Below are 24,460 nucleotides of genomic sequence, written 5' to 3' on the forward strand. Positions count from 1 at the left end.
ATGGTTCAGACTTTCAGAGGCCCGTATTCACTTGCTTATGTCGGCTGTACACTCTCGCCGAGAGCTCTCGGGCGAGAGTCTCGTGCGAGAGCCCCTTGCCCGAGTGCGATCATGTACATTCTCGCTTAGTTCAATTGAAGGGTTTTTTACAAAAACTACATAACTAGCATTTTTTGTGATTTCGAGATTTTGACAACACTGGATTCCTTAAAAAAAATGGAATAACACAGTGTATGTCGTTTTTAAAAAAACAACCAATCTTACAAGTCATAGCCTTTTAAAAAACGACTACTTTTGCAAGAACTACAAATCTTTTTTAGATTTTCACAAAAACAATTTATGTGAACGCATTTTAGCAGTTTTTGTAAAAAAAGAACGTCACTGATAGCTGTCAAACGAATGTCGTTCTATGATATGAAAAAAATTTTAGAGCCATTTTTCCTGAAGCAAAGTAAACCTGCCATGAGAATAAAAGAAGTACGAATGTTAAAAATTAAAAAAGAAAGTCCTTTTGTATTTGTTATATACAACTTTACTGGTGAATGGACAAAAATCCATATCCGTACAAAACGTGCGCTTCCTAATGATGCTATCCTTGAACCATTATACAAAAATAAAATACCACTCAACCCAAACAAGGCTGCTGATTTAAAAAGATTAAAAACATTTCTTAGTGATTCTTCGAAATTGGATTTCTATAATCAAATTTTAGTAGGAAGTGAAGCTGAAGAAACTCCAAGCTCCAGTTATGTTGAAATTGAAAATGAAGACAATAGTAGTGGAGAAGAATAAAGTCTTTGTAATGTTGTTTGCATTAAAGAAATAAAAGTATTGCTTTTTCCCCTAATTTGTTTTATTTCAAGTGTTAGCTAGTATTTGTGCCTAGCATATAGCATCAAATTTAGTTTTTCATTATAAACATACACACATGTGAAAATACAAAACTTTCCCCTTTGTATGTAGAACTTTTAGCAAAAACAGGTTAACTATTTTGTTTTGTTACAAAAACAACTAAACTGTTCATTATTTACAAAAACAACATAATATGTACAACCCATAAATTTTCATTTTTTTTAAAACTGGCTAAAGTTATATGTACAATTATTATAACATATGTTTAAATATCTCTGTGGTGGCAATATATCAGAATATGGTATTTCAGAAAACATTATTTTGCATCAGCATAAGTTTTTTATATTTCCTGAAAAATAATGAAAGTAAAAGTTATGTAATTTTTGTAAAAATCCCTTCAATTGCAGTTATGAACTCAAAGAAGACGGACCATTATTTTTCTCTATGCATCGAAAGATATCATTGTAATCCAAAGATCTATAATCATATTTAATTTTATTTCTCACAGATAATGACTGATAATGACGTTTATTATTGTTATTTTTCTGTTCTGCACTGTCAAGCGGCGCGACTAGTAGTGAAAAACGCGAGAGTGTACAGTAATGCGCTCGCTTTCCTCGCGAGACCCTTTGTCTCGGGCGCAAATACCGACACCGAACCGTGAGGGTCCGAGACAGGCGAGACGAGGCGAGCGCACCCATTTACACTCTCGCACTCGGGCCGCTGTGTCTCGGCGAGAGTGTACAGCCGACATTAATTCTTTAGTAGGTAGCGTTCGTTTAATTTTTTAGCAGTTTGGCAGCTGTCTGTCAACTTCATTATTTGAGTGTCAACTGTCAATACCGTGTAAAATACCTTAAAAAATGCCCCGACTGTAAAGTGTAAAGTCAAATTGAAATTTGATATTATAAATAATTGGTTCATTCACAGAGTACTTTAAGGGTTTATTATATTTTATATAATACAAGAAATGTGTGGTATTCTTTGTGAAATCATTAAGTTTCAAAATGCACCATCGAAAACTAGTGAGGTAATAAAATATTTTTTTTTTTGTGTAAATTTCGAAAAAAACTATGTATATTTATTTTATTACAATAGTTTTTCTTATAAACCAGGACACGGAAGTTCAAAGTCGAATACAAAGAAGAGGACCGGATCACATGTCTTCTGTTCAATATTTACCCAATGATAACCTAACTTTGTGGTTCTGTGGATCAGTGCTGTGGATGCAAGGCAAGCAATTAACTCCACAACCAATTGAAAATGAATATGGCATACTTTTATTTAATGGTGACATATTCGATGAAACATGGAACACCGCTATTGCAAGCGACACACACCTTTTAATGAATCAGCTGACTAAGGCAAGTTGATCTGTTGCTTAATAATTGCATATTTTTGTAATTGACTTGCATATTCGTCTTGATCGTATTTTTATATTTTATGTAGGTATTGTCAAAACATATTAATTAACGTGTCTGAAATTGAAAAGATTAAATTGTGCGAGCTCCCCTTTAATTTATTTAAATTTTATTATTAATTATTAAAGTACAAATACAACTGAGTATTACCTGAATATTTCAAGTGCCTATGTGTTGTTGTTATTGATGTCGAGCAAAAAATAGCAACAAAATCACATTTGTTGTATGGGAGGGACTTAAATATTTAATTTATTTTGTTTTTAGTATTTTTTGTTACAGTGGCAACAGATATACACAATCTGTGAAAATGTTAGAAGTCTAGCTATAGACGTTCTTGAGTTACAGCCTGGAAACACACAGTCAAATAGACAGACAGACTGACATCAAAGTCTTAGTAATAGCGTCCCGTTTTTACCCCTTGGTACGGCGCCCTAACAATGGTTCTTACATTTTTATTTTATTGCAACTAAACATTACTTCACTTTATTAAACTAATAAATAATGCCAGATTTTAGGAGTCTACATGCCAACACATAATATCTGTGATTAAAGGATTGAAAGGGCCATTCAGCTTAGTATATTATTGTAAAGTGTCACAACTTTTGTATTTCACAAGAGATAGGATTGGAAGAAATTCATTATTGATACACAATTCGGAAGACACTACTATCATAGGTAGTGTACTTGGTAAGGAAATATACCTACTGCCATTAAAATTTTTACATTTTTATGCATGCTATGAATAATAATAAAAATTAAGGAAGAGTAACTGTGTTAAAAATTTTGTTCCACAAGTCTACAAAATGAGACCCGAATACATTCATACTTTATGCATGTATTCGGTACACAATTTTGTGTAAATATAGAAGTGACAGTCTTTATTTCGTAAATTTGAGTGTTAGGGCGTTTGTGCACTACACGGAATTTTACCATCCGGCGCGGCTCGGCATCCCGATTTCCTACCTTATTTATATGGCAAACGTGAAAGTTATGAATGCTGGACGGTAAAATTCCGTGTAGTGCACAAACGCCTTTAGTGTTTTGTTGCTATTGCCTTATATTAGTGTGCGAAAAACCAAATTCAAAACGATTGAAGTATGGACATTACGTTTCCTTAGTTTTCATTATTAGTAGTATGCATGTGTATGTGTGATTTAACAAAAATGGATTGGATTTTCAGGAAGGAAATATAGTGCTGCTGAGATTCCTGCTAGATTAATTTATAAATTAGACTTAAAAACTGATATTATTACAACATACAACTGGCATGATGATCATTGCTTTGAATATTCCTTTTTGAAGTGGTTGGAAACTGTACACAAAGAACAAAGTTCACCTGATGAAGCTTTCACATTTGACCTTAATGAAGCAGAATGCAACAATAGTGGAGAGAATATAGAGGTATATTATTATTGAAAACCTCATATTAGTTTAATAATGCATACTTTTATAATTTATTATTATTGTATCTTTTAATCACTCTTAACTTTGATAACATTTTAAATGTCGAGAAAGTAGTAATGCTACTACGAGTACATACCTTATGTACTCGTAGTAGCATTACTACTTAAATAAGTCGCGTTAAGTCCCGATTAAAAAGTTTAATTACTCTTAACTTTGGTTGTTCAAGGATAATGTCATCACATTTATAGAAGAAATATCCCAGAGCATTACTGAAAAGCATGATATATTTAAACATATTCTAGAAAATAGTGTAATATTAAATACAGTTTGTAATTTAACTAATTTATTGGAAAAGAGTATCAAGATCCGAGTCCAAACACAGCCACTAAAATGTAAGAATTGTATATCTCTAGAAACAGACACATGTAACCACAGTGCAACAGGAATTCTATTTTCTGGTGGTCTCGATTGTACTATACTTGCTTTAATTGCTGATAAGTATGTACCTAAAAACCAATCTATTGATCTTCTGAATGTCGCTTTTGAATCTAAAAAAGGCCAGTTGTATGAAGTTCCAGATAGATTAACTGGCAGACAATCTTTTGAAGAACTTAAGAAAATTTGTCCATTGAGGTAATTTAAATTTTTATAATGTTTATGTCGCAGCCGACTGGTTTAAATAGCCGTTCAATCAAACAGCTAGCCCTTTGACTGAACAACGCCATTCAATCACACGTCTAGCTTTTATATTGAATATTTTAGTCGCTTAAAACGTTCAACACTACAGCTAATTTAAAAGCCGTCGTCTAATTGAAGTAGTTCAGCGCGCACCGATGCGGCGCTAGGTGCGTTTTATTTACAATATGGCGTCAACTAGCAGGTGTTAGTTGGTGTTTGTGTTTGTTTTTCGGAAAGAAAGTAGTTAATAAAAGTTACAAGTGTTATTAAAGAGACAAAAATTGTAGAGGCACATACGAGTGAATCAAAATTTCAACAAATATTCGAGGAGAAATTACGGGATTATGAAATGGATGGACGCAGCCCACCGGAAAGGGGGATTCGAGTCAAAACAAAAACAAATACAATCCAGAAAGTCCAAAAGTTGGTTGGGTTAGGTTAGAACTTAGACCACAACACAGAGGAAGGCGGGAGCCCAGCGAGCGTGCTGTGGCAGCAGCCGGCGACCGTCATCAAACAAAAGGGGGGCTCGGGGGGCGCAGCCCCCGCCAAAACAAAAACAAACACAATCCAGAAAATCCAAAAGTAGGTTAGGTTAGAACTGTGACTGTACTGCGGCAGCAGCCGGCGACCGCTACAAAGCACGCCTCAGAATTTTTTATTTTTACTTATTGCATTAAACTTTTGGTCACCCCTTAAACTTAATCCGAGAATAATCTTTCAATAAGGGCCGATTTTTCAATCCTGGGAGAAAAGGTCGGATAGTTAACTGAAGAATAAAGTTATTCGGTGGTTTAACCGTCGAATAATTCATAGTCAATTTTTCAAATGTCATTTATTCCATAGATAACTATCTGGCCGAATTTTTGAAGTCTGGCAACTCGCACTTTACACAGTTGAAACAAATATATTGAATACTCTATTGTAAGAGCAAGACAGACTCAGTCTCATTGTTTTTAGGTTATTTGTCTGTTTCGTTCGAATTGACGCGGATGCCTATTGCCTGTGCACATTTATTGCTTCTATTGTGATTGAAATTTGAAAATAAAAAGACAGATGCTGTGACGAACAAAGACTTTTTGAACCGCACCAACTGTATTAGGTACCTGATAGAATACATTGAAATTTGAAAATAAAAAGACAGATGCTGTGACGAACAAATACTTTTTGAACCGCACCAACTGTATTAGGTACCTGATAGAATACCTATCTATTTATTGACTGTGTTTCGTGCTTAATTTTAAATTCTATGAGAGAAAGAAAAGGACAGATACAGATTGTAGGACAGATTCTTTTAAAACTCTGAATCGGCGCTGAAAGTCTTTTGGATCCCACATGTCATAATGATCAGGCCTCGATCTGATGATTCTTTCTTTTCTTTTCAAAGTATTCATTCGATTCATATATATATATATTCGTTTATTATGGCCTCTTCTTCAATTGCCAGATCATCAATTTCATCGAAAATATCCTTAGTTATTAAATAAACCTTAATGATAACCTCAAGCAACCAGTTACCAATGTCATCGTAAACTATCTGTCTAATAGCGGTTATTTGGTGGTTCACGCGACGGATAGTTTTATTCCTCTGTTAGCGAAGTTATTCGAGGGTTAAGTCCTATCTGACGATTGAAAAATTCAATATCTTGCTATCTGTCGAATAAATAGTATCTGTCTGTTTATCTGTGGATTGAAAAATCGGCCCTAAAATACAAAAAGTTTTCCTATTCTCCCAAATTACAAATTAAGGCTAGGTTATTCCAAATTCACGTTTCTAGAATGAGTAATTTTTAAAGAAAGCGTCATTAAAAAAAACTGAAAAATATATATACATGTATAGATACATCTTTTAACTAGTGACTTTTATGGTTAGAAACTCAATACAGATAATTTTACTCGATAAAAAAAAATCCGAAACAACCTCGATTTTAAAAACATTTTGAGTTTTATAGGACTTACAGGGACTTAATCAAAAAATAATTTGGATAGTTCGATTACTATTAAAATTTTACAGGGAAATGTACGGATACATGTTTAGTTATACTATTTTTTATCTAAGTAAAAAGGTTTTTTCTCCTATTTCGCCCTATCATGGACGCGGCGAGCGTCGTAACCGCCACTGTACAAGGCGCGCTGATATGAATGTTATTTTAATGTCATTTACGTCGATATTCGCACTGACAGACATCGACCTGCTAATTTAGGAATAACCTCCCCTTAAGCTAATGGTCGCCCTAGTTAATTTGCCATTAAACTAGTTGGCTAAGCGTCGTCTAGCTGTAGTGTTGAACGTTGTAGTCAACAAGTCGGCTAAACGACGTATAGCCGTGTGATTGAATGGCGTTGTTCAGTCAAAGGGCTAGCTGTTTGATTGAACGGCTATTTAAACCAGACGGCTGCGACATTTACATCATTAACTTGAATTTAACTTAAGGTTTCCAATAATTAGAACCTTTTTTGCATTTTAAGGACATGGATTTTTCGAGAAATTAATGTACCCATTCCTGAATTGAAAAACTGTCAGCAAAATATAATCTGTGATCTGGTTTACCCGAGGCGTACAATACTTGACGAAAGTCTCGGGTCAGCCTTATGGTTTGCAGTTAGAGGCCAAGATGATAAAAGTGTTTCACCGTGCAGGGTAATTTATTTTATAAAATACTTACTGTATCAAATAAAGAGAAGTGTGAGGGCGTTCTTTGCGTTGAGCTTGTGCCTATCGAGGGCGCCCGCGCTGTGCGCTCGCCATAGTGATCGCTGCGGGTGTCCGCGCCGGGCGCACGCATATCGCAGCGAACGCCCTTATAGGAAAATTATATATATTTTTTTCAGATTGTTATTGTAGGATCTGGTGCTGATGAATTATTTGGTGGCTACATTAGGCACAGGAATGCATTAAAAAGGCATGGTTGGGCTGGATTATCTAAAGAACTTTTACTAGATTGGAAAAGAATATCATTCAGAAATTTAGCTCGTGATAATAGAGTTATATGTGATCATGGCAGACAGCCAAGAATGCCATATCTGGATGAAGATTTTGTAAATTATGTTATTAAACTCAAGCCTTGGCTAAGGTTTGTTCTATTTTTTTGTCTTTTAAGTAACGATTTGCATAATATTTATTTAATAGTGACGGAGCCCTAGAAAATTATTTTTTTTGTGATTACTAACAAGCTAATTTTTTGTGAGTAGCTACATTTTGATAAGACGAACGACATTTTTGGTTTTGAAAAATCTCGAAAGTGGTAGCTAACAGAGACAGTGCCGTAAACAGTCTTTTTTGCGCCCTGTCCGAGGTTCTACAACTGCGCCCTTGCTTTTTTAGATATTATATTACCCAAAGCAATGTATAGGTCTATTTAACTGTTGGAATCGTGCTCTCGCGGCGCAGCGGGAACTATTATCGGGAGCAAACCGAAAAATAATACTCCTGCCTGGTTTGGCCATTTTCGCAGAATTTTTGTACATTGGTAGGTTAATAGTTATATAATTTAGGAGTAACCTTGTCCTACAAATAAAACAATCAATACTTTAGGACCATTAAGCCAAAGTATGAAATCCTTTCTATCTCTGTTAGCTACCACTTTCGAGATTTATCGAAAATAAAAATGTTGTTCGTCTTATCGAAATGTAGCTCACTCACAAAGAATTTGCTTGTTAGGGGGGTATTACATTATCATTTATATTGGATCATTTCTACGATCATATATAGGATCAAATGATCATAATTTGATCATATCTGCATATTACATTATCATATTTCATTGATCCTATTTTACGTCATATGTGGTTTCAATAGCCAACGGAGAGCACTAACGCTGACAGGTATTGACGTCAGGGTTACTAGATCTCAGAGAATTCGATTTGTCAAAAGACATCGTCATATTCAATATGGCTTGTTTTTTGTTATTTCAGCAAGATTATCCAAGTATATAAATAGAAAAATAATTACATTACATTATTTGAAACACATTAACGAACAAGAAATTAAAAACTCTTTTTTATATTAAATAACTGGCAACACCTATTTCTATGAACGTATTTATTTATTTATTTTTATAGACTCACCAACAGAACAGCATTTGTGACATTTTTTGTGCATAAAATTTGTTTACAGATAAAATGAGTTCTAATGACAGGTGAAGTACAGCGTGCGTATGCGACAAAAATTAGACGAGATGAGATGTGGTGAATATGGCGATAAAAATATGTGTGTAACAAAAAAGATATCTTGTTTTTTTAAACAAATAAAACCTTGAAATGAAACTAATACTAATATCACAAAAATTAAAATTTCAACTGTGACAGTACACCAAGTAGTTAATTATATAATCATTATAGTAGTTTCAACTTTACTTGACCGAGGGATATTTATTAAAATAGTGTTTAAGATTTCTCTTAAAATAATTAAGCTTATCAGAGAATATACAGATATCGGGATAGTTGGATATAGCATTGTAAGCTCTACACAATCTTCTGAGTGGTGCATAGTGACCCAGGTTTGTTCTGGCAAGCTTTACGTGTAAAGGTTTGTATTTATTTTTTCGGGTAGTCTTGTGGGAATATTTATAGCTATTTTGCTCAGCAATCTAGTCTTGTCCGTAGCACCAATCAGAAGTTAGTGTAGAAAAATTAGTTCTAAGTATTGGATCCAATCTCTCAGCAAATGTCAAAAATCTAACATCAAGGAAGAAATGAATCATATGTCTATATTACATTATCCAATATCATTGACTCAATGATCTCGGATCCAATATATATGATAATCTAATATCCCCCTTGGTAATCACAAAAAAAATTGTTCTAAAGCTCCCGTACCGTATAATTTTGGTTTTGATAAAATCCATATTTTATAACATTTTCCAGATGTTTTCCTTCACAACATCTAAATGTGGGAATTGGTGATAAGCTCTTTTTACGACTTGTTGCTTATCAAATAGGACTGCTAAGTGCTTCTACTCTACCAAAACGAGCAATACAATTTGGCTCCAGAATTGCCAACAACAAGCAAAATGGAAGTGATATTTCAAAAATATTTAAATAATAACAGTACTTATCCATTATTCCCTATAATCTAAACATTTTAAAACTTAATTGAAATATTTTGTTTACGTACGTATAATTAAGTATATATTATGTTCATGTACGTATTAGAATAATTGTATACTTACTACTCAAAGTGATAAACATATTAAATAATTTATAAGTATGGTAAAATACTTTGTTGTTTGTTAATATGATACTTTAGATAAGCCGTATTAGATCTTAATCTTAGATGAATGATTGGTCTCGCGCGTGCGCTACGACTAGATACCGTCGGAGTACTTGAAAAATGCGGCAACAAATCATACGCCTGATGCGGCGTTACCGCGCCAGTCGCGCCGCAAGCTTCGGGTGAGGTAGATGTGTCGATAATTTTCGAAATTTTAAGTTACGTCCGTAGCAAAATGCCAGTTTGCGTAGTGAGACTATGCAATAATAACACTACAAGAAACAAGAAAGGTACTGGCATCACATACCATCAGTAAATATTATATAAATCGTCATAAACACAGACAAATAATATAAACCTGAAAATTCGGATCGGAGTACTGCTTGATGTTCAGTGTTGCAAGTTGCCATAAACTAAAAATTCCCAAATTTTTCTGAGATTGTGATTTTTATTTATTTATTTATTATATCTTTTTTTATATATACATAGTGATTAGTGGCTGAGTGGATGAGCGCATTAAAATCTCTAGCTAGCGTAGCTGGTTAGAATCACGCCAACGGAACAAAAAGTTTTCAAAGTGTGAATGAATGTGTATTAATAAATATGAATTAGGAGTATCATATTAAAATAAAAATCTTAAATAGTTTTCTATTTTATGTACAGTAACAAATGAGAAAACAAATTTAACATTTGCTTTTTTATGACTCATTCTTAACATTCGTTAAACTTCCTACCATTGTTTTTGTATTGTTTTCTCATCAATATTTTACCCATTATATTTCGTTGACCTAAACAACGTTGTTATTTTATCGCATTCTTTTCGAATGGACTTTATGCCAATGGTAAAGTTTATCTGGTGATTGAAAAATCAGCACTTACTATAAGTACAATTAACAATAATAATAAATTACAAGACCACAGCAACTAATTTTTCCCCATTGATTGGGCACCAGTCACGTATCTGGCAACCCGATTATCTACGCACACAACAATATTAATTGTGCATTGTTTTACACACACTACAATATTGAGTTGCCGCATTCTGAAATCAAATTTTCTATACAGCGCGGTATCTAGTCAAGCGCGCGCGCGCGCGCGAGACCAATCATTTATCTAAGATCTTAATATTATTTACGACAAATATAAAAGCCACAACAGAATTCTAATAAAATATATACTTATACAGTTTACGTTATCGCGTTTGATAATTATTATATATTAATATTTTGCATAGAAATGTTTAATAAAGGTCTACACTCTACTAGAATCTGATGGCACATTTTGATGGCAGATTTTCAAAAAATATCCACAAGATGATTGGATAAATTTTTATATTTGCATGTTACACGTGACACAGAATAAGCCGCTAAAGGAAAAAAATCGGCCACGTGCGAGTCGGACACGAATATTTCCGTACCGATACAGAGCAAAAATAGGCTAAAAATTGTGTTTTTGTATGGGAGCCCCCCTTAAATATTTATTTTATTTTAAGGTTATTATTAAATATTAAAATACACATTTAACAAAATAATGTCTGAAAAATTCAAGCCCCTACCATTGCTATTTTATTCTAAACTCTAAGCGATAAGTTGAGAATGGCGAATATATGGTTGGATCTCTATATATAATAATATAGAGATCCCACCAAAAACATTTTCATGTAAAAATGTTGCCAAGATGAGAACATATTATAGTTCGAGGTGTCAAAAAGTAGTGAGATCTCATGTAGAGCCAAGTTTCTAACCTTACAGACTCAGCCCTAAATCTAAAAACCTTAATTTTACACTAAGGCGCGGCAAAATATGTGATAATAATATAATGTGTCAGCCGTACGAGGAGAATCTAAAAACTCTACACATTAGTCAAAACCGGTGGCCGCAAGTGCCGGCATAGGACAATGCTTACACGGCCAATCTGAGATCAGCTGAATCCCATAGAGACAAGAGTTGAAAAAAATATGATAAAGTCAATATTTTTTTACAAAATATCAATGAGTTTCTAAAATACTAGAGTAGCAATGTCTTACAAAAGATTCTCAGAAATGCGTAACCACTTTTTTGTTCAAAAGACAATGTCAAGTCATATATTCGTTATGTCATTATGTATGTGAGATATGCCTGCAGGCATCTTCGAAGTGGCAACGCGTTGCTACCGTAAACTTCCAATCTAGTTACGTTAGTAACATAGAATATCATTGCAAAATATAGTCCTAATGTCATTGAAACTATGGTCGAATTTCGACCATTTGGCGATCTCTAGTTTTCATAAAATCATATTTTCAAATCGACTTTATTTATCAATCATAAGCTTTTATTTGATGCTAAGGGTGAAATACGTTTTCCTAGGCCAAGTCCTACTAGAAATATGCATTTGTTCGATGAAATGGAATATAGGTCAAGTAGCCTAATGTTAACTAACGAAATTTTTCGAACTCCCGTCCTCATTGTACATTAAAAAAAATGTTTAAATAATTTTCGTAAAAATTTTTCACTTCGTGGAGCCATTGATATTAAAAACATACTTATTTAACAAGATCACGCCATAAAAGTTTTAAAAAATTTAATACTTTGTTTATAAGATATTTTAACTTGAACAAAAAACTAGAAATCTGAGTAACATTGTCAAAAAAAAATTGTTTAATTTATTATCACATAATTGTTTTTATATCAATGAAAGACATGTATTAGGGGGAATTTCTCCGGATTTGGATTATTTAGTTGATTCCCTGGTACATTTTTATTTCTGCATATTTTTTAAAATCAATAATCACATATTATTCTTAAGTGAATTATAAAAATAACTATCTATTTTTAGGCCAATGATGAAAAACTCAAAGCAGATATGTTACTACCGCGCGCGTTGTGAAGATTCAAATACGGCCCAATTGGGCCGTCTGTTGTTTAGTCTGTATCGAGCGCAGTCACGAACGTGCCGCGTCTTGTCTTACCTAAATAAATTGAAAATGACGTCGTGCACGTTTCGAAAATGTACCCACATGGAATCTCTTACCACATGTCTTGATTGCATTGCAATAAATACCTCGATTATTTACATTTTCAATTATTTTTTCGAACAATCTGAAAAAAATCGAATTTTCGTCATAGCTCAGGCGAAGAAAGAGACAGCGATACGATTCGAAGTTTAAAAATAGAACTGTCTCTTTTATGTAAATGGTTTTTCGTATCTTTTGTTTCACTTATCTGTCAAATTGGTCAATGTTTGCAATTTTAAATTTGAAAATTGTTCGGAAGAGATTTAAGCCGGAAAATAGTATGGACGTAACAGATCTGTATAAGTAGAATATCATTGATTTAGGCTGCGTTTCCACTGAAGCGGAGCGGAGCGGAGCCGAATTGACCAATCGTGCTATTCCAGCGGAATGACAGCGAAGATTTCGAGCATGGTGATTGGTCAATTCGGCACCGCTAAGCTCAGCTCCGCTTCAGTGGAAACGCAGCCTTAGGCCCTTTTTCACTTCACAATTTTTTAAGATATTTTGATTTCAATTTTTCTAACCTAGTGAATCAACACAGCTAATAGAAACAAGCTTTTTCAACTAAATAAACATGTTCAATTTAAATATAAACATGTATAAAATTGTCTACAAACTAAAATTGTTCGTTAAAACCTACGAATAATAAAAACTAAGGAATCGTAACTCCCATACTATTACCGTTTTAAATTTGGTTCCTTTTGATCTGTCATGTAACGTCAGCCTAGTACCACTGAAAGAATTTTTCAAATCAAACCAGCAGTTCCTGAGATTAGCGCGTTCAAATAAGCCCTTTCAAATAATTTCCTCCCGTTTTTATAACATTTTCCTCTCTTTCTTTGCTTCTTTTAGTCGTAGCGTGATAAAATATAGCCTTTCTCGATAAATGGACTATCTAACACTGAAATATTTTTTTAAATCGGACCAACAGTTTCTGAGATTAGCGCGTTCAAACAAACAAATAAACTAACAAACTCTTCCGCTTTATAATATTACTAGCCGCGACTTCGTCCCCGTCAACAAAATGTAAAACGCATAGGTAAAAAATAAAAAAGTAAAAATATCTCCTCCTCCTTTTTGGAAGTCGTTTAAAAAGTAGCCTAAGTTACTCCTTATCACATCAGCTATCTGCCAATAAAAGTCCCGTCAAAATCGGCCCAGCCATTTCGGAGATTAGCCGGAACAAACAGACAGACATACAGACAGACAAAAATTCTAAAAATTGTTATTTTGGTGTAAGTACCGTCTAAATATTCATATGCATGTAGTAAAAAACGGTTATTTTAATATTACAAACAGACACTCCAATTTTATTTATATGTATAGATAGATGTTCCGCGCGGCTTCGCTTGCGTAATTTAGGAATTTATGGTGACCGTACATTTTTCCGCAAAAAAATAGTCTATGTCCCTTAACGTGGTCTATTCTTTATGTTTGCCAAGTAACATAAAAATTGCTCCAGTAGTTCTTAAGAATCTTAAGATAATAAGCAATTTCATATAATTTCCCCCGTTTTTTCCACATTTTCCTCTATTTCTTCGCTGCTATTAGTCGTAGAATAATAAAATATAGCCTATGGCCTTCCTCGATAAATAGGCTATCTAACAATGAAAGAATTGTTAATAATTTAATAATAAAACTGTATTATAATAAAGCGGAAAAGTTTGTTAGTTTGTTTGTTTGAACGCGCTTTGTTTGAACGAATCTATAAAAATAGCCTACGATCCTTTACGTGGTCTACTTCTTATTTGTGCCAAATAACAGAAAAATTGCTGCTCCAGTAGTTCGTGAGATAAAACGATTTCCAAATAATTTCCCTCGTTTTTCCATAATTTCCTCTATTTCTTAGCTCCTATTAGTCTTAGTGTAATAAAATATAGCGCATAGCCTCCCTAGATAAATGGTCTATCCAACATTGAAAGGATTTCTCAAATCGGAGAAGTATTTCCTGAGATTAGCGCGTTCAAATAAGCCCTGTCAAATAATTTCTCCCCGTTTTTTCCACATTTTCCTCTATTTCTTTTATATAATTTTTATTATTGACAATATCGTCTATTGGTTTCAGTTCGGTTGGGGGCCCTCTGTATTCGCGGGGCCCTGGGCTGCAGCCCAAAAAGCCATAAAGTAGATCCGCCCCTGCCTGCAAGTGTGGGAAAGTTATTGTAATATAACCAGAAACGTGCTCTTTTGTGTTCCTTCCAAAACTCCATCGAAAGTTTCAGTAAAGCGACTACCACTTTACTGAATCGACCGGCTTGACTTCTTGACTGTGTTGACTTTACACTTAGACTTTGACTAGACTTTAGACCTGACTGACCTGAAAAATATTGAATTAAAGAATATTGTTTTCCCGCCATAATAATATCATACTAGACACTGGCCATGGTTATAGCCGAAGTGCCGTTATAAGAAAAAAACTAAAAAGAAGAGGAAGGAGGTACTATATACTGCACAAATATATCTGTGCTGCGATGCATCCCAATTTTGCAAATTGCAATAAAATATTTAAAAATTCAATATTGATTGAACAATTCGTTTCCATCTTACAACAAACAATTATTTACATTTAAATAAGTGTATTTTTCAGTGTAATAGGTACTGTGTATTTAAATAAAATTGTGTTTTCTAAGTCACTATCTTGCTTGTGAGTTGTGAGTTGTGTTTCTGTAACTATTTATCTTTTCTTGATATTTTTCCTAAATATTTCTTTACTTGTTTAGGAGAAAATAATCATTATCCACCTACGAAATGGCTGGTCCTGAGAAAGAGGATAAGCCAGATGATACTTCGACAGCAATGGAAAATACTGAGGAAAGCGATAAACTTTTACTCATGGAGTATATTACTAGCTTAGAAGCAAGGATAAAATTTAAAACAGAACTTAGAAATCAAAACTTAAACTGTGTTCGTCCTCCTGATAATCACTTTTCGAAATTAGACTCTGGATTGAAAAAGAATACAACATTTGTGAAGAAATTAAAAACATTTAGTGCCACACAAGTTGATGCATTACTGAAGGACTTGAGTGCTTTAAATCTGACTAAATATATTTCTGAGGTTGCCGCTGCCATTGCAGAATCAAAATTAAAAATGTCAGACATTGCTGCTGCCATCACTTTGTGTTCTGCTCTACACCAGACTTATTCAGAATTTTCAGTAAATTTTTTTGAGAATTGGCAAAAGATTCTTACGTTTAAAGCAACTGATAAGATAAATAACTCATCAAAACTAAGGGTGGATCTGAGGTTTTATGCAGAGCTAGTTTCAGTTGGGATCTTTACAAACAAAACAGGTTTACCACTTTTGGGGAATGTTTTAACAGTCTTAATAAATATGGATAAAGAGGAGCATAATAATATTCCTATATTGTTTACATTCTGTAAACATTGTGGTGAGGATTATGCTGGTTTGGTGTCAAAGAAAATCAAAGATATTGCTGAGGTATGTTTACATTCATATTTTTATTACATTTTATTTTTATATATGTATTTAATCTTTTCATATTATTAAAATTTATATAATTTTGTAGAAAAACAGTATTTCTATACCCAGAAATACTTTTCTACCAGCAGAGAAGCAAGCTGCAGTGAGAACTTTGCTAAGGGATTATTTTTTGTCCCTTACCAAACATTTATTGGCCGAGAAGAATGAGCTACAAGCCTTGCATGCTGCCAATCAAAGGACTTTACACACCAGAGGTGAACTCTCGCAAGAGAGAAAAGATCAACTTGAACAGCATCAGGTTAGAAAAAACATTTTCATCATATTATGAATATTCTGATACAGTGTTGGAAAATTGAAATTATTTATGAAGTTATTTCTATGTAATTTGATTAACCAACACTATGGCCAATAAATGTTTTACTTTTACAAAATATTGCAAAATTTTATTTTAAATTTAACAAAGAGTTGGTGTTAAAAAGGCCTAAAACTATTTTTGTACCCATTATTTTAGGGTGAGTCTCCTTAGAATTTTATAACAAAACAAATTTGCCAGGGCAGCTAGTATTAAACTTTATTTAAAATTGATTCATTTTAGCAATATAATTGAGGACCTTGCAGCAAAACGATCCAAATTTTAACGGTTAAACCCTTTTTTTCACCTACAATTTAAACAAAAAAAAAATAGCTATGGTTTGGTGCATTTAAGAGGCAAGTCCGACGAAAAACAAATGCGCTATAATTAATTTGGATCTGCTACCTTATTCTGTTTGGTGCAACAAGGGGAGCAGGTCTGGACCTGCCTATATATATAAAAATATATTTTGTTCGTTTTTGTATTTCTTTTGATTGTTTAACTCTTTGTGCACTGATTTATAGTTCTTGAAATAAAAAAACAACCTGTTTACGCGTTTTATTATCCTTAATACAAAATAGGGTAGTATTTTTCTTTCATCTTCGTGCAAAACGGAGGCAGATCCAAACTTTAAAAAAACATAGTAATTCTATAACTTCTATAATTGCCTTAAAATCTTGAATAAAAGGTGTAAATATGTTCATAATATTAATGTTCAATTATTTTGAAGTCGGTACCAGCTAATTTAATAGTGAGTTTAGTCAATGAGTATCTGAAACTTTTGGGACTGGTACCGACTTCAAAGCAATGAAGACTAGTATGTACAGAAATAGTTGAGATTTAGACGAATTCTGAAAAAGGCAATATTAAAGAGTAAGAGTTATTTAATACTTTTTAGTTCATATTATTATTGCTTTTACCTTGGAAGTTAGTTTTAATTTTTTGTTAAAAATAATAATTAAAATCTTTTTTTTAATACTTACCCAACAATTTTGAAATTTGGACTTGCCTCCTCAATTATTTATAGAAAATATGTGAAACGTAGTGGAATGTTTTTAATATTTTTATGCTATTTTTAGGCTACCTATGACAAATTGTTATCTGGAGCCCAGAGTTTTGCTGAAGTGTTGGGTGAGGATTTAGGAGAAGCTGGGGAGCCACCCACATTATCTTTAGCTGTTATCGAAACACAGGGCACTGTAATGATTGGTGGAAATGAGGAGTTCCCAATGCAACTCACTATTGACCCTTGGCAAGACGAAGATACTAGAACATTTTACACATGCATGCCCGATTTGAAAGTGTTTATGCCTAATTATCAGCTGAAGGAGGTATTTTATAATTTTTATTACATAATATTTTGATTATAATAATTATAAATAAAGTGTTCTTAATAAATAAAAATCAATCTCATTACAGACTATCAAAAGCAAAACTGAAACTGTAACTGAAGAAATGTTAGATGAAGATTTAAAAGAAGATGAGTTGAGTGACAGTGAGGAGCCAATCATACCTGACGTGGAACAAGAAGAAGCACAGCCATCAAACATGTCTAATAAGTATGAACAATTTATACCCAGTACAACAAAATCTCGACCAGTTTTACTAGGCTGGTACTGCCGAGATTTTGTTGTGTGCCATACGTGGCGACGCATCGATACTATGGCGCACACATACAAGCCGCGCGCGGTGGCTTTGTATGATGATAACTTACTTCCCTTCCTTTTACTATGGTAATAGGGTCCCGTTTTTACCCTTTGGGTACGTAACCCTAAAAAGCATCCTTTCAATGACTTACAATGATAAAAAATGTTAATATAACCACGTCATCATACTTATGTGAAAGGCGAAAACATGACGTGTGTATATGTGTGTATGTTTGTTACTTTGCACGCAAAAACTGCTGAACGTATTTTCATAAATCTAGTAGTTTAGGGTCTAAGGCTATATTTAATGCTGAAAAGTACATAGATAGCGGGGCTAAAATGGTCGCTTTGAAGAATCATGATATGAATCATATGATTCATTTTTCTAAAATCGCAAAATGCAACTCTGCTTGCAATTCATTTCTGTATTTTTGTACTGATTTGACATTTGTCAGTTTGTCAGTTTTGACAATTCATTTGCTGAATTGATTGAGAGGAATTGCTAAATATGTGACCATTTTAGCGCCGCTGTTTCCATAAAGCAATTGACCTTACTTTTAATTTTAATAGTTCTTACTCTAATGTTTTCTTTTCAGATATGCTTTGGACGCATTCTGCAATGAACTTCCAAATTGCATTAACAGAGAATTAATAGATAATGCTGCTGTTGACTTCGTTTTAAACCTAAATACTAAGAATAATCGGAAGAAGCTAACAAGAGTATTATTCAGTGTTGCTAGGACGAGACTTGACTTGTTGCCTTTTTATTCGCGATTTGCTGCGATTTTGTACCCTGTGTTGCCAGATGTGTGTGTAGAGCTGTGTCAAATGCTAAAACAAGATTTTAAGTACCATGTAAGAAAGAAGGATCAAATTAATATAGAATCAAAAGTAAGTCTTATCAGTTTTCAATGAGTATAATACAAAGTCCTTACATTAATGTTTACACCAATAAAATTTACTAAGGGAAGGCAGGGACCACAATAACAAAAGGGTGATCAAGAGTCCTATCTTCCCCTACCATAAAATAAGTTGGTTTATAATTATCATTTTCATTTCTGTTTAGATAAAGGTAGTAAGATTTATTGGTGAATTGGTAAAGTTTGGACTGTACTCGAAAATGGAGGCCTTATACTGTTTGAAAGTTCTTCTGCACGATTTCCAACATCACCACATCGAAATGGCATGCAACCTTCTCGAAACGTGCGGTAGATATCTCTACAGTAACCCTGATACACACCAAAGGACCATGATATATCTACAACAAATGATGAGGAAAAAGGTGAGTGGATCATGTAACATCTGATTGTTTGCTGCACTTTCTGAGTCCTGACTAGTAAAAAATATATCATGTATTATTTTCAGACTGTTTCAGCTCTCGATTCTCGATATGTAACACAAATTGAAAACGCTTTTTACTACGTTTGTCCACCCGAAACACCCTCACAGCCGAGAGAAGAGGAGCCCGCGATGCATCAGTTTATCAGAAAAATATTGCACGAGGATCTCCAAAAGAGCAACGAGGAGAAAATCCTTCGGCTGATGCGCAAATTGAACTGGGACGATCCGGATATTTCGGCAGTGGCGATACACCACTTGGCCGGCGGCTGGCGCGTGCGGGCCAGCGCCAGGAAGGTCCTCGCGCGGCTCACGTCCGAGCTCGCGGTCTGGCAGGAGGTCGTCGCACCCGCCGTCGTCGACGCCATACTCGAGGAGATCCGGGTTACCATGGAGGACCCCCATCCCAGATACAACCAGAGGCGAATAGCGACCGTGCGGTACCTCGGAGAGCTGTACATTTACAAGCTCCTCGACTCTCGAGACGTCTTCACCGTCCTCTACTCTTTTATAACCTTCGGTGTGACGAACGATCACAGCGTCCCCTCGCCGCTAGATCCGCCGGACAACGTGTTCAGGATACGGCTGGTCTGCGCACTGCTGGAGACGTGCGGCGCGTACTTCAACAGCGGCTCGAGTAAAAAGAGGTTGGATTACTTTTTGGTGTTCTTCCAAAACTACTACTGGTTTAAGTACACGGACCCGCACTGGACCGAGGTGAACGAGTTCCCGATCTACGTTAAATACATATACCAGGAGTGCCTGACCAGCCTGAGGCCGAAGATAACGCCGTTCACGAGTTGGCAGCAGTGCAAGGACGCCATCGAGGAAATTAGACTGACGCTGTATCCCGAGCTGGGCGGCGAGGAGGAAGACAATGACGACCAGAACGACGACAGCGCCGCAGACTGCCTCGACACCATCATGGAGACGGACGACGAGACCGACAACCCCGCCATACCGGAGGAGAGCTCCGACGAGGACCCTCTCACGGAAAACGCCGGTAACGACGACGACATTCCACCTGATGACATTACTATCGAGCCCAGACGACCCACTCCGAAACCTGTAAGTGCATGTAAAGTATACCGTATACGCAACTATTATGGCCAAAAGGTACAAAGTTATGTATAATGGATGTAAAGGAATTTTGTTTACATAACATTTAAACGAAATTATGTACTTTAGGTTGAAGATGTTGAATTTGAATCTGCATTCGAAAAGATGGTTATGGAAAACATTGCCGAGAGACAAAGGGAGAACAGACCGCAACAGAGGGACATAGCGGTGCCCATGACTTGCCGACAGACGACTAAGAAAACGTATGAACAACTATTGGTAAGTGGCGTACATTTGTATCACTTTAAACTACCTAGTAATATTAATGATTATAAATAAAAATAAATAAAATAAAATATGTTTATTTCAGGCTTCATCAACCCATAAAAATATTAGTAGATGTGTTAGTAACAATGCATGACTTAATCTATGTTAGTATTGTTAGTAACAATATTATAATGTTTATTTTAGGCCCAGTGCTACCTCCACCCAGGGCCTTTGAATAGGGCAATCTGGTTTACTTGCAATCATTTTAGGATGCGAACACGTTGCAGCAGGGAGACGGCTTTTTTGCGCATGATAGCGTGAAAGCCATCAGTACGGGCCTCCGCAAACATCCCTGATGCGCTACAGCGCCACGGCAGTCGCAACAGCATCCTAAAAGCGTTGTTATACTGCACGCGCAGAACGTTGTAGGCTCGACTCGTGTATGACACCCAAAGGCCGCTCGTATAAAAAGACTGACAGAACGCCTTAAATAGAGTTATTTTGACGTCTGCAGTGGAGCGAGCAAACCTGCGGGCGAGCATGTTACTCCTCACCGCCAGCGCTCTATGTCGCTGTCATCTCGTAAGTCACTGGTTACAATGTGACCGAGATACTTAAAGCTATCGACATGGGCGTACCCAGGTCCTGGGCCAGGAGAGGGCAAATTACCCAGGTTCTGGGCCAGGGGGGGCAAATCAAATTTTTTATAAGCTAGGTGCTTATAAAGAATAAAAAATTAATAATTTTTAGTTATAAAAATATTGAATTGCAAACAAATGACAAAAATTCGTTTTATTATTTTTAATTTTTATACATGAAAGTACTAGATAATATACTTAGTAGGGACGTCAACAAGATCCAGGGGGGGGGGGTCAGCTGGCCCTGCTTCAAGCCACAGTTCATTATATGTATATTTATCCGACAGTGTACCGACCCATCTCACTCGGTTTGTCTGGTGAGCATACCAGTATTTGAAGAGGGCGGTGTACTGGTCCGGCACACCCGAGCCCCTCAACTTGTTCCACAGGATATCGTAGGCAACCAGGTCAAAAGCCCTCGACAAGTCGAGGAAACACGCATATACCGGTGTCCTCCTCGTAATACTTAACAGCGTGTTTAAGGCAAAAAAACCGGCCAAGTGCGAGTCGGACTCGCGCACCGAGGGTTCCGTACAAAAAGTAATAAGTTTATATTTATTAAAAAATATATATTTTGTAATGTAACTAAAAATTTAAGGTTTTCGGAATTTTTCCTTTATGTGTGCTATAAAACGTTGCTTCATGCCAAATTTCAAGATTCTAGGTCGACTGGAAGTACCCTTTAGGTTTTGATTCCCTTGCGAGTACTTGCGAGTTTCAAAATATGCAGCTTAAATTGCTGTTTCTTTTGATTGCGTTGACATAGAAGTTTGATTTTGTTACAGCTTAAAGGTATTATAGACCTGAGTATTTGGTATGAATTTCAATTTAATACCTCTACGCGTTTATGAGGAAATGGGTAGTAAGTTTAAAATTATTAAAAAAAAATAATTATGTGATGTAACTAAAAATTTATGGTTTTCGTAATTTTTCCTTTATCTATGCTATAAGACGTTGCTTCGTACCAAATTTCAAGATTCTGAGTTCACGGGAAGCACCCTGTAGGTTTTGATTCCCTTGCAAGTGTCGAAAATTTGCGGCATAAACGGCTGTATCTTTTGATTGCGTTGGCTTAGAAGTTTGATTTTTTCACAGCTTCAAGGGACAGTAGACCTGAGTAATTGATATAAATTTCAGCTTCATACCTCCACGCGTTCCTGAGAAAAAGGGTCTTGACAGACGGACAGACGGACAACAAAGTGATCCTATAAGGGTTCCGTTTTTTCCTTTTGAGGTACGGAACCCTAAAAATGGCACTCTCAGTCGATACTCCTGCCCTAAAGCCGAACTGAGCATCGCTGACCTCGATATACTCGGCAAGAAAACCATTCAACACACTGTCAAGCACCTTCGCCGCGGTAGTAGCGAGAGATATGGGCCGGTAATTGTTCATATCGGATGTGTCATCCGTTTTGTTTTTCACTACAGACACTACTAGTGTACGCATAAGTGGTTCGGGCAGGTAGGTGTGGCCTATGCACAGAGTGAAAAACAGAGACAGCACTCGCGGCAAATGAACCCCCGCATACTTAAATTCCTCTATCTCTATAATCGATCGAATATCACTGAGACATGACGTAAACTCCGGAAGATTGTCAATCGAGTTCGTGGGCATGTAGATGCTAAATATGACTATAGATCTACTACTTACAGTTATGTTGATCGCACACACTCGCACGTTATTACACTCAATAGGCACTACCGAGTCGAAAACACTCTTACGCCACAGCAGGGCCACACCACCGTGCGGCCTGCCGCTCAGCAGACCCGCTCCTGTGTCAACGGCCGACGTCCCGGTGCACCCGAAGTCGTCGTCAATAGCACTCAGCAGCGGCAGATCGTGCGGCAGCAGCCAGGTTTCTTGGAGGGCGACTACGTCCGCCAGTTGACACAATGACCGCACACCATCCATCGACCTCTTCAGCGATTTACAATTATAGCTTATGACCTTACTTAGACTGTCCATTTTGGTCAATATTCTTTTCCATATTCTTCCTCGGTAATGATACTCCAGACGGCCATAACTTATCTTTTTTTTTTTTTTATGAAATAAGGGGGCAAACGAGCAAACGGGTCACCTGATGGAAAGCAACTTCCGTCGCCCATGGACACTCGCAGCATTAGAAGAGCTGCAGGTGCGTTGCCGGCCTTTTAGAGGGAAAAGGGTAATAGGAGAGGGTAGGGATGGAAAGGTAGGGGGTAGGGGATTGGGCCTCCGGTAAACTCACTCGGCGAAACACAGCGCAAGCGCTGTTTCACGCCGGTTTTATGAACTTTATACATTTAGAAACTTATCAATTTTATATTTTGTAGGAATTATTTTCTTTTTATTTATTTGCATTAACACATTATGCATTTATGCATTAACACATAAAACATAATATAAAAAGACAAAATTGTTAATTTATTTTCTTGTTAATAAACTTTATTGTTATCTGTTGTGTAGCAAGGTAAAGAGGGTGTTGAATTTGTGCTAATGGTGCGAAAAGGAACGAAACCGCAATACAAGTCTTTCAACGCGCCCCCCGAGCTGGCGAGCAACCTGCAGCAACAGGCCTTGGCGGATAAACAGGAGATGGAGAGAGTTAAACGGTAAGATCTTAAATAACACAAAAGAGAAAAGAAAGAAATTAAAAAATGTGACTAATGAGAGAACTACCACTCAAATAATTATGTTTATATTTTCAATTGTATTTATTTATTTCACAGAATATACATATAAAGTAAAAGCGTTAGGCGTATTATAGCCGCCCACACTTACCTTTGTTTGAATTTAGATTGAAACAAACAGAATTTACTATCTTTGATGTGTTTTAGCAGCATTGTTAAGTTTAAATTACAGGCTTTATTATTACCTTTTGTGTTTCAGGTTGACCCTCAATATATCTGAAAGGCAAGAGGAGGAGGAATATTGCGCGGAAAGCGGCGGCGGCTCCGGTAGTGGGGGGAACCCCAACAGGGGGCAGCATGTTCGACAGAAGTACCAACATCCCAAAGGCGCCCCCGATGCCGACCTTATATTTGGTCCCAAGAAGTTTAAATAATAATGACTAACAATTTGTATATTCTAGTTACATGACTGTTTAATATTTTTATTAAAAATATAATGATCTGAAGGGAATTTTATTATGTATTTTGCGCCATCCGCACGCAAGAA

The 24,460-nt window shown here is 35.7% G+C and overlaps 2 protein-coding genes across 2 annotated transcripts; both read left to right on the forward strand.

The window, feature by feature from the left end:
* Window positions 1-1,786: 1,786 nt before the first annotated feature.
* Window positions 1,787-9,426, forward strand: LOC121733947 (asparagine synthetase domain-containing protein CG17486). Its single transcript, XM_042124352.1, has 8 exons — window positions 1,787-1,882; window positions 1,968-2,216; window positions 2,789-2,960; window positions 3,454-3,674; window positions 3,904-4,310; window positions 6,825-6,996; window positions 7,188-7,429; window positions 9,222-9,426. Exons 1-8 carry the CDS (start codon window positions 1,823-1,825, stop codon window positions 9,397-9,399), a joined length of 1,701 nt encoding a protein of 566 aa, XP_041980286.1. The 5' UTR covers window positions 1,787-1,822; the 3' UTR covers window positions 9,400-9,426.
* Window positions 9,427-15,040: 5,614 nt separating this feature from the next.
* LOC121733900 (regulator of nonsense transcripts 2) lies at window positions 15,041-24,419 on the forward strand. Its single transcript, XM_042124304.1, has 11 exons — window positions 15,041-15,154; window positions 15,280-16,000; window positions 16,089-16,301; window positions 17,435-17,686; window positions 17,775-17,914; window positions 18,598-18,892; window positions 19,068-19,283; window positions 19,367-20,407; window positions 20,528-20,677; window positions 23,750-23,895; window positions 24,173-24,419. The coding sequence occupies exons 2-11, from the start codon at window positions 15,308-15,310 to the stop codon at window positions 24,345-24,347; spliced, it is 3,321 nt and encodes a 1,106-aa protein (XP_041980238.1). The 5' UTR covers window positions 15,041-15,154; window positions 15,280-15,307; the 3' UTR covers window positions 24,348-24,419.
* The last annotated feature ends 41 nt before the right edge of the window (window positions 24,420-24,460 follow it).

The sequence above is a fragment of the Aricia agestis genome, chromosome 1 (genome assembly GCF_905147365.1).
Source record: "Aricia agestis chromosome 1, ilAriAges1.1, whole genome shotgun sequence".
Lineage (NCBI taxonomy): Eukaryota > Metazoa > Arthropoda > Insecta > Lepidoptera > Lycaenidae > Aricia > Aricia agestis.

Bases quoted from the DNA above. Each gene is read 5' to 3' on its own strand.
- LOC121733947 (XM_042124352.1), top strand. From the start codon at position 1,823: ATGTGTGGTATTCTTTGTGAAATCATTAAGTTTCAAAATGCACCATCG. The intron at 3,675-3,903 runs GTATATTATTAT...TGGTTGTTCAAG, and splicing joins ATAGTGGAGAGAATATAGAG to GATAATGTCATCACATTTAT. The intron at 6,997-7,187 runs GTAATTTATTTT...TATTTTTTTCAG, and splicing joins AAAGTGTTTCACCGTGCAGG to ATTGTTATTGTAGGATCTGG.
- LOC121733900 (XM_042124304.1), top strand. From the start codon at position 15,308: ATGGCTGGTCCTGAGAAAGAGGATAAGCCAGATGATACTTCGACAGCA. The intron at 19,284-19,366 runs GTGAGTGGATCA...TATTATTTTCAG, and splicing joins AACAAATGATGAGGAAAAAG to ACTGTTTCAGCTCTCGATTC. The intron at 20,408-20,527 runs GTAAGTGCATGT...TATGTACTTTAG, and splicing joins GACGACCCACTCCGAAACCT to GTTGAAGATGTTGAATTTGA.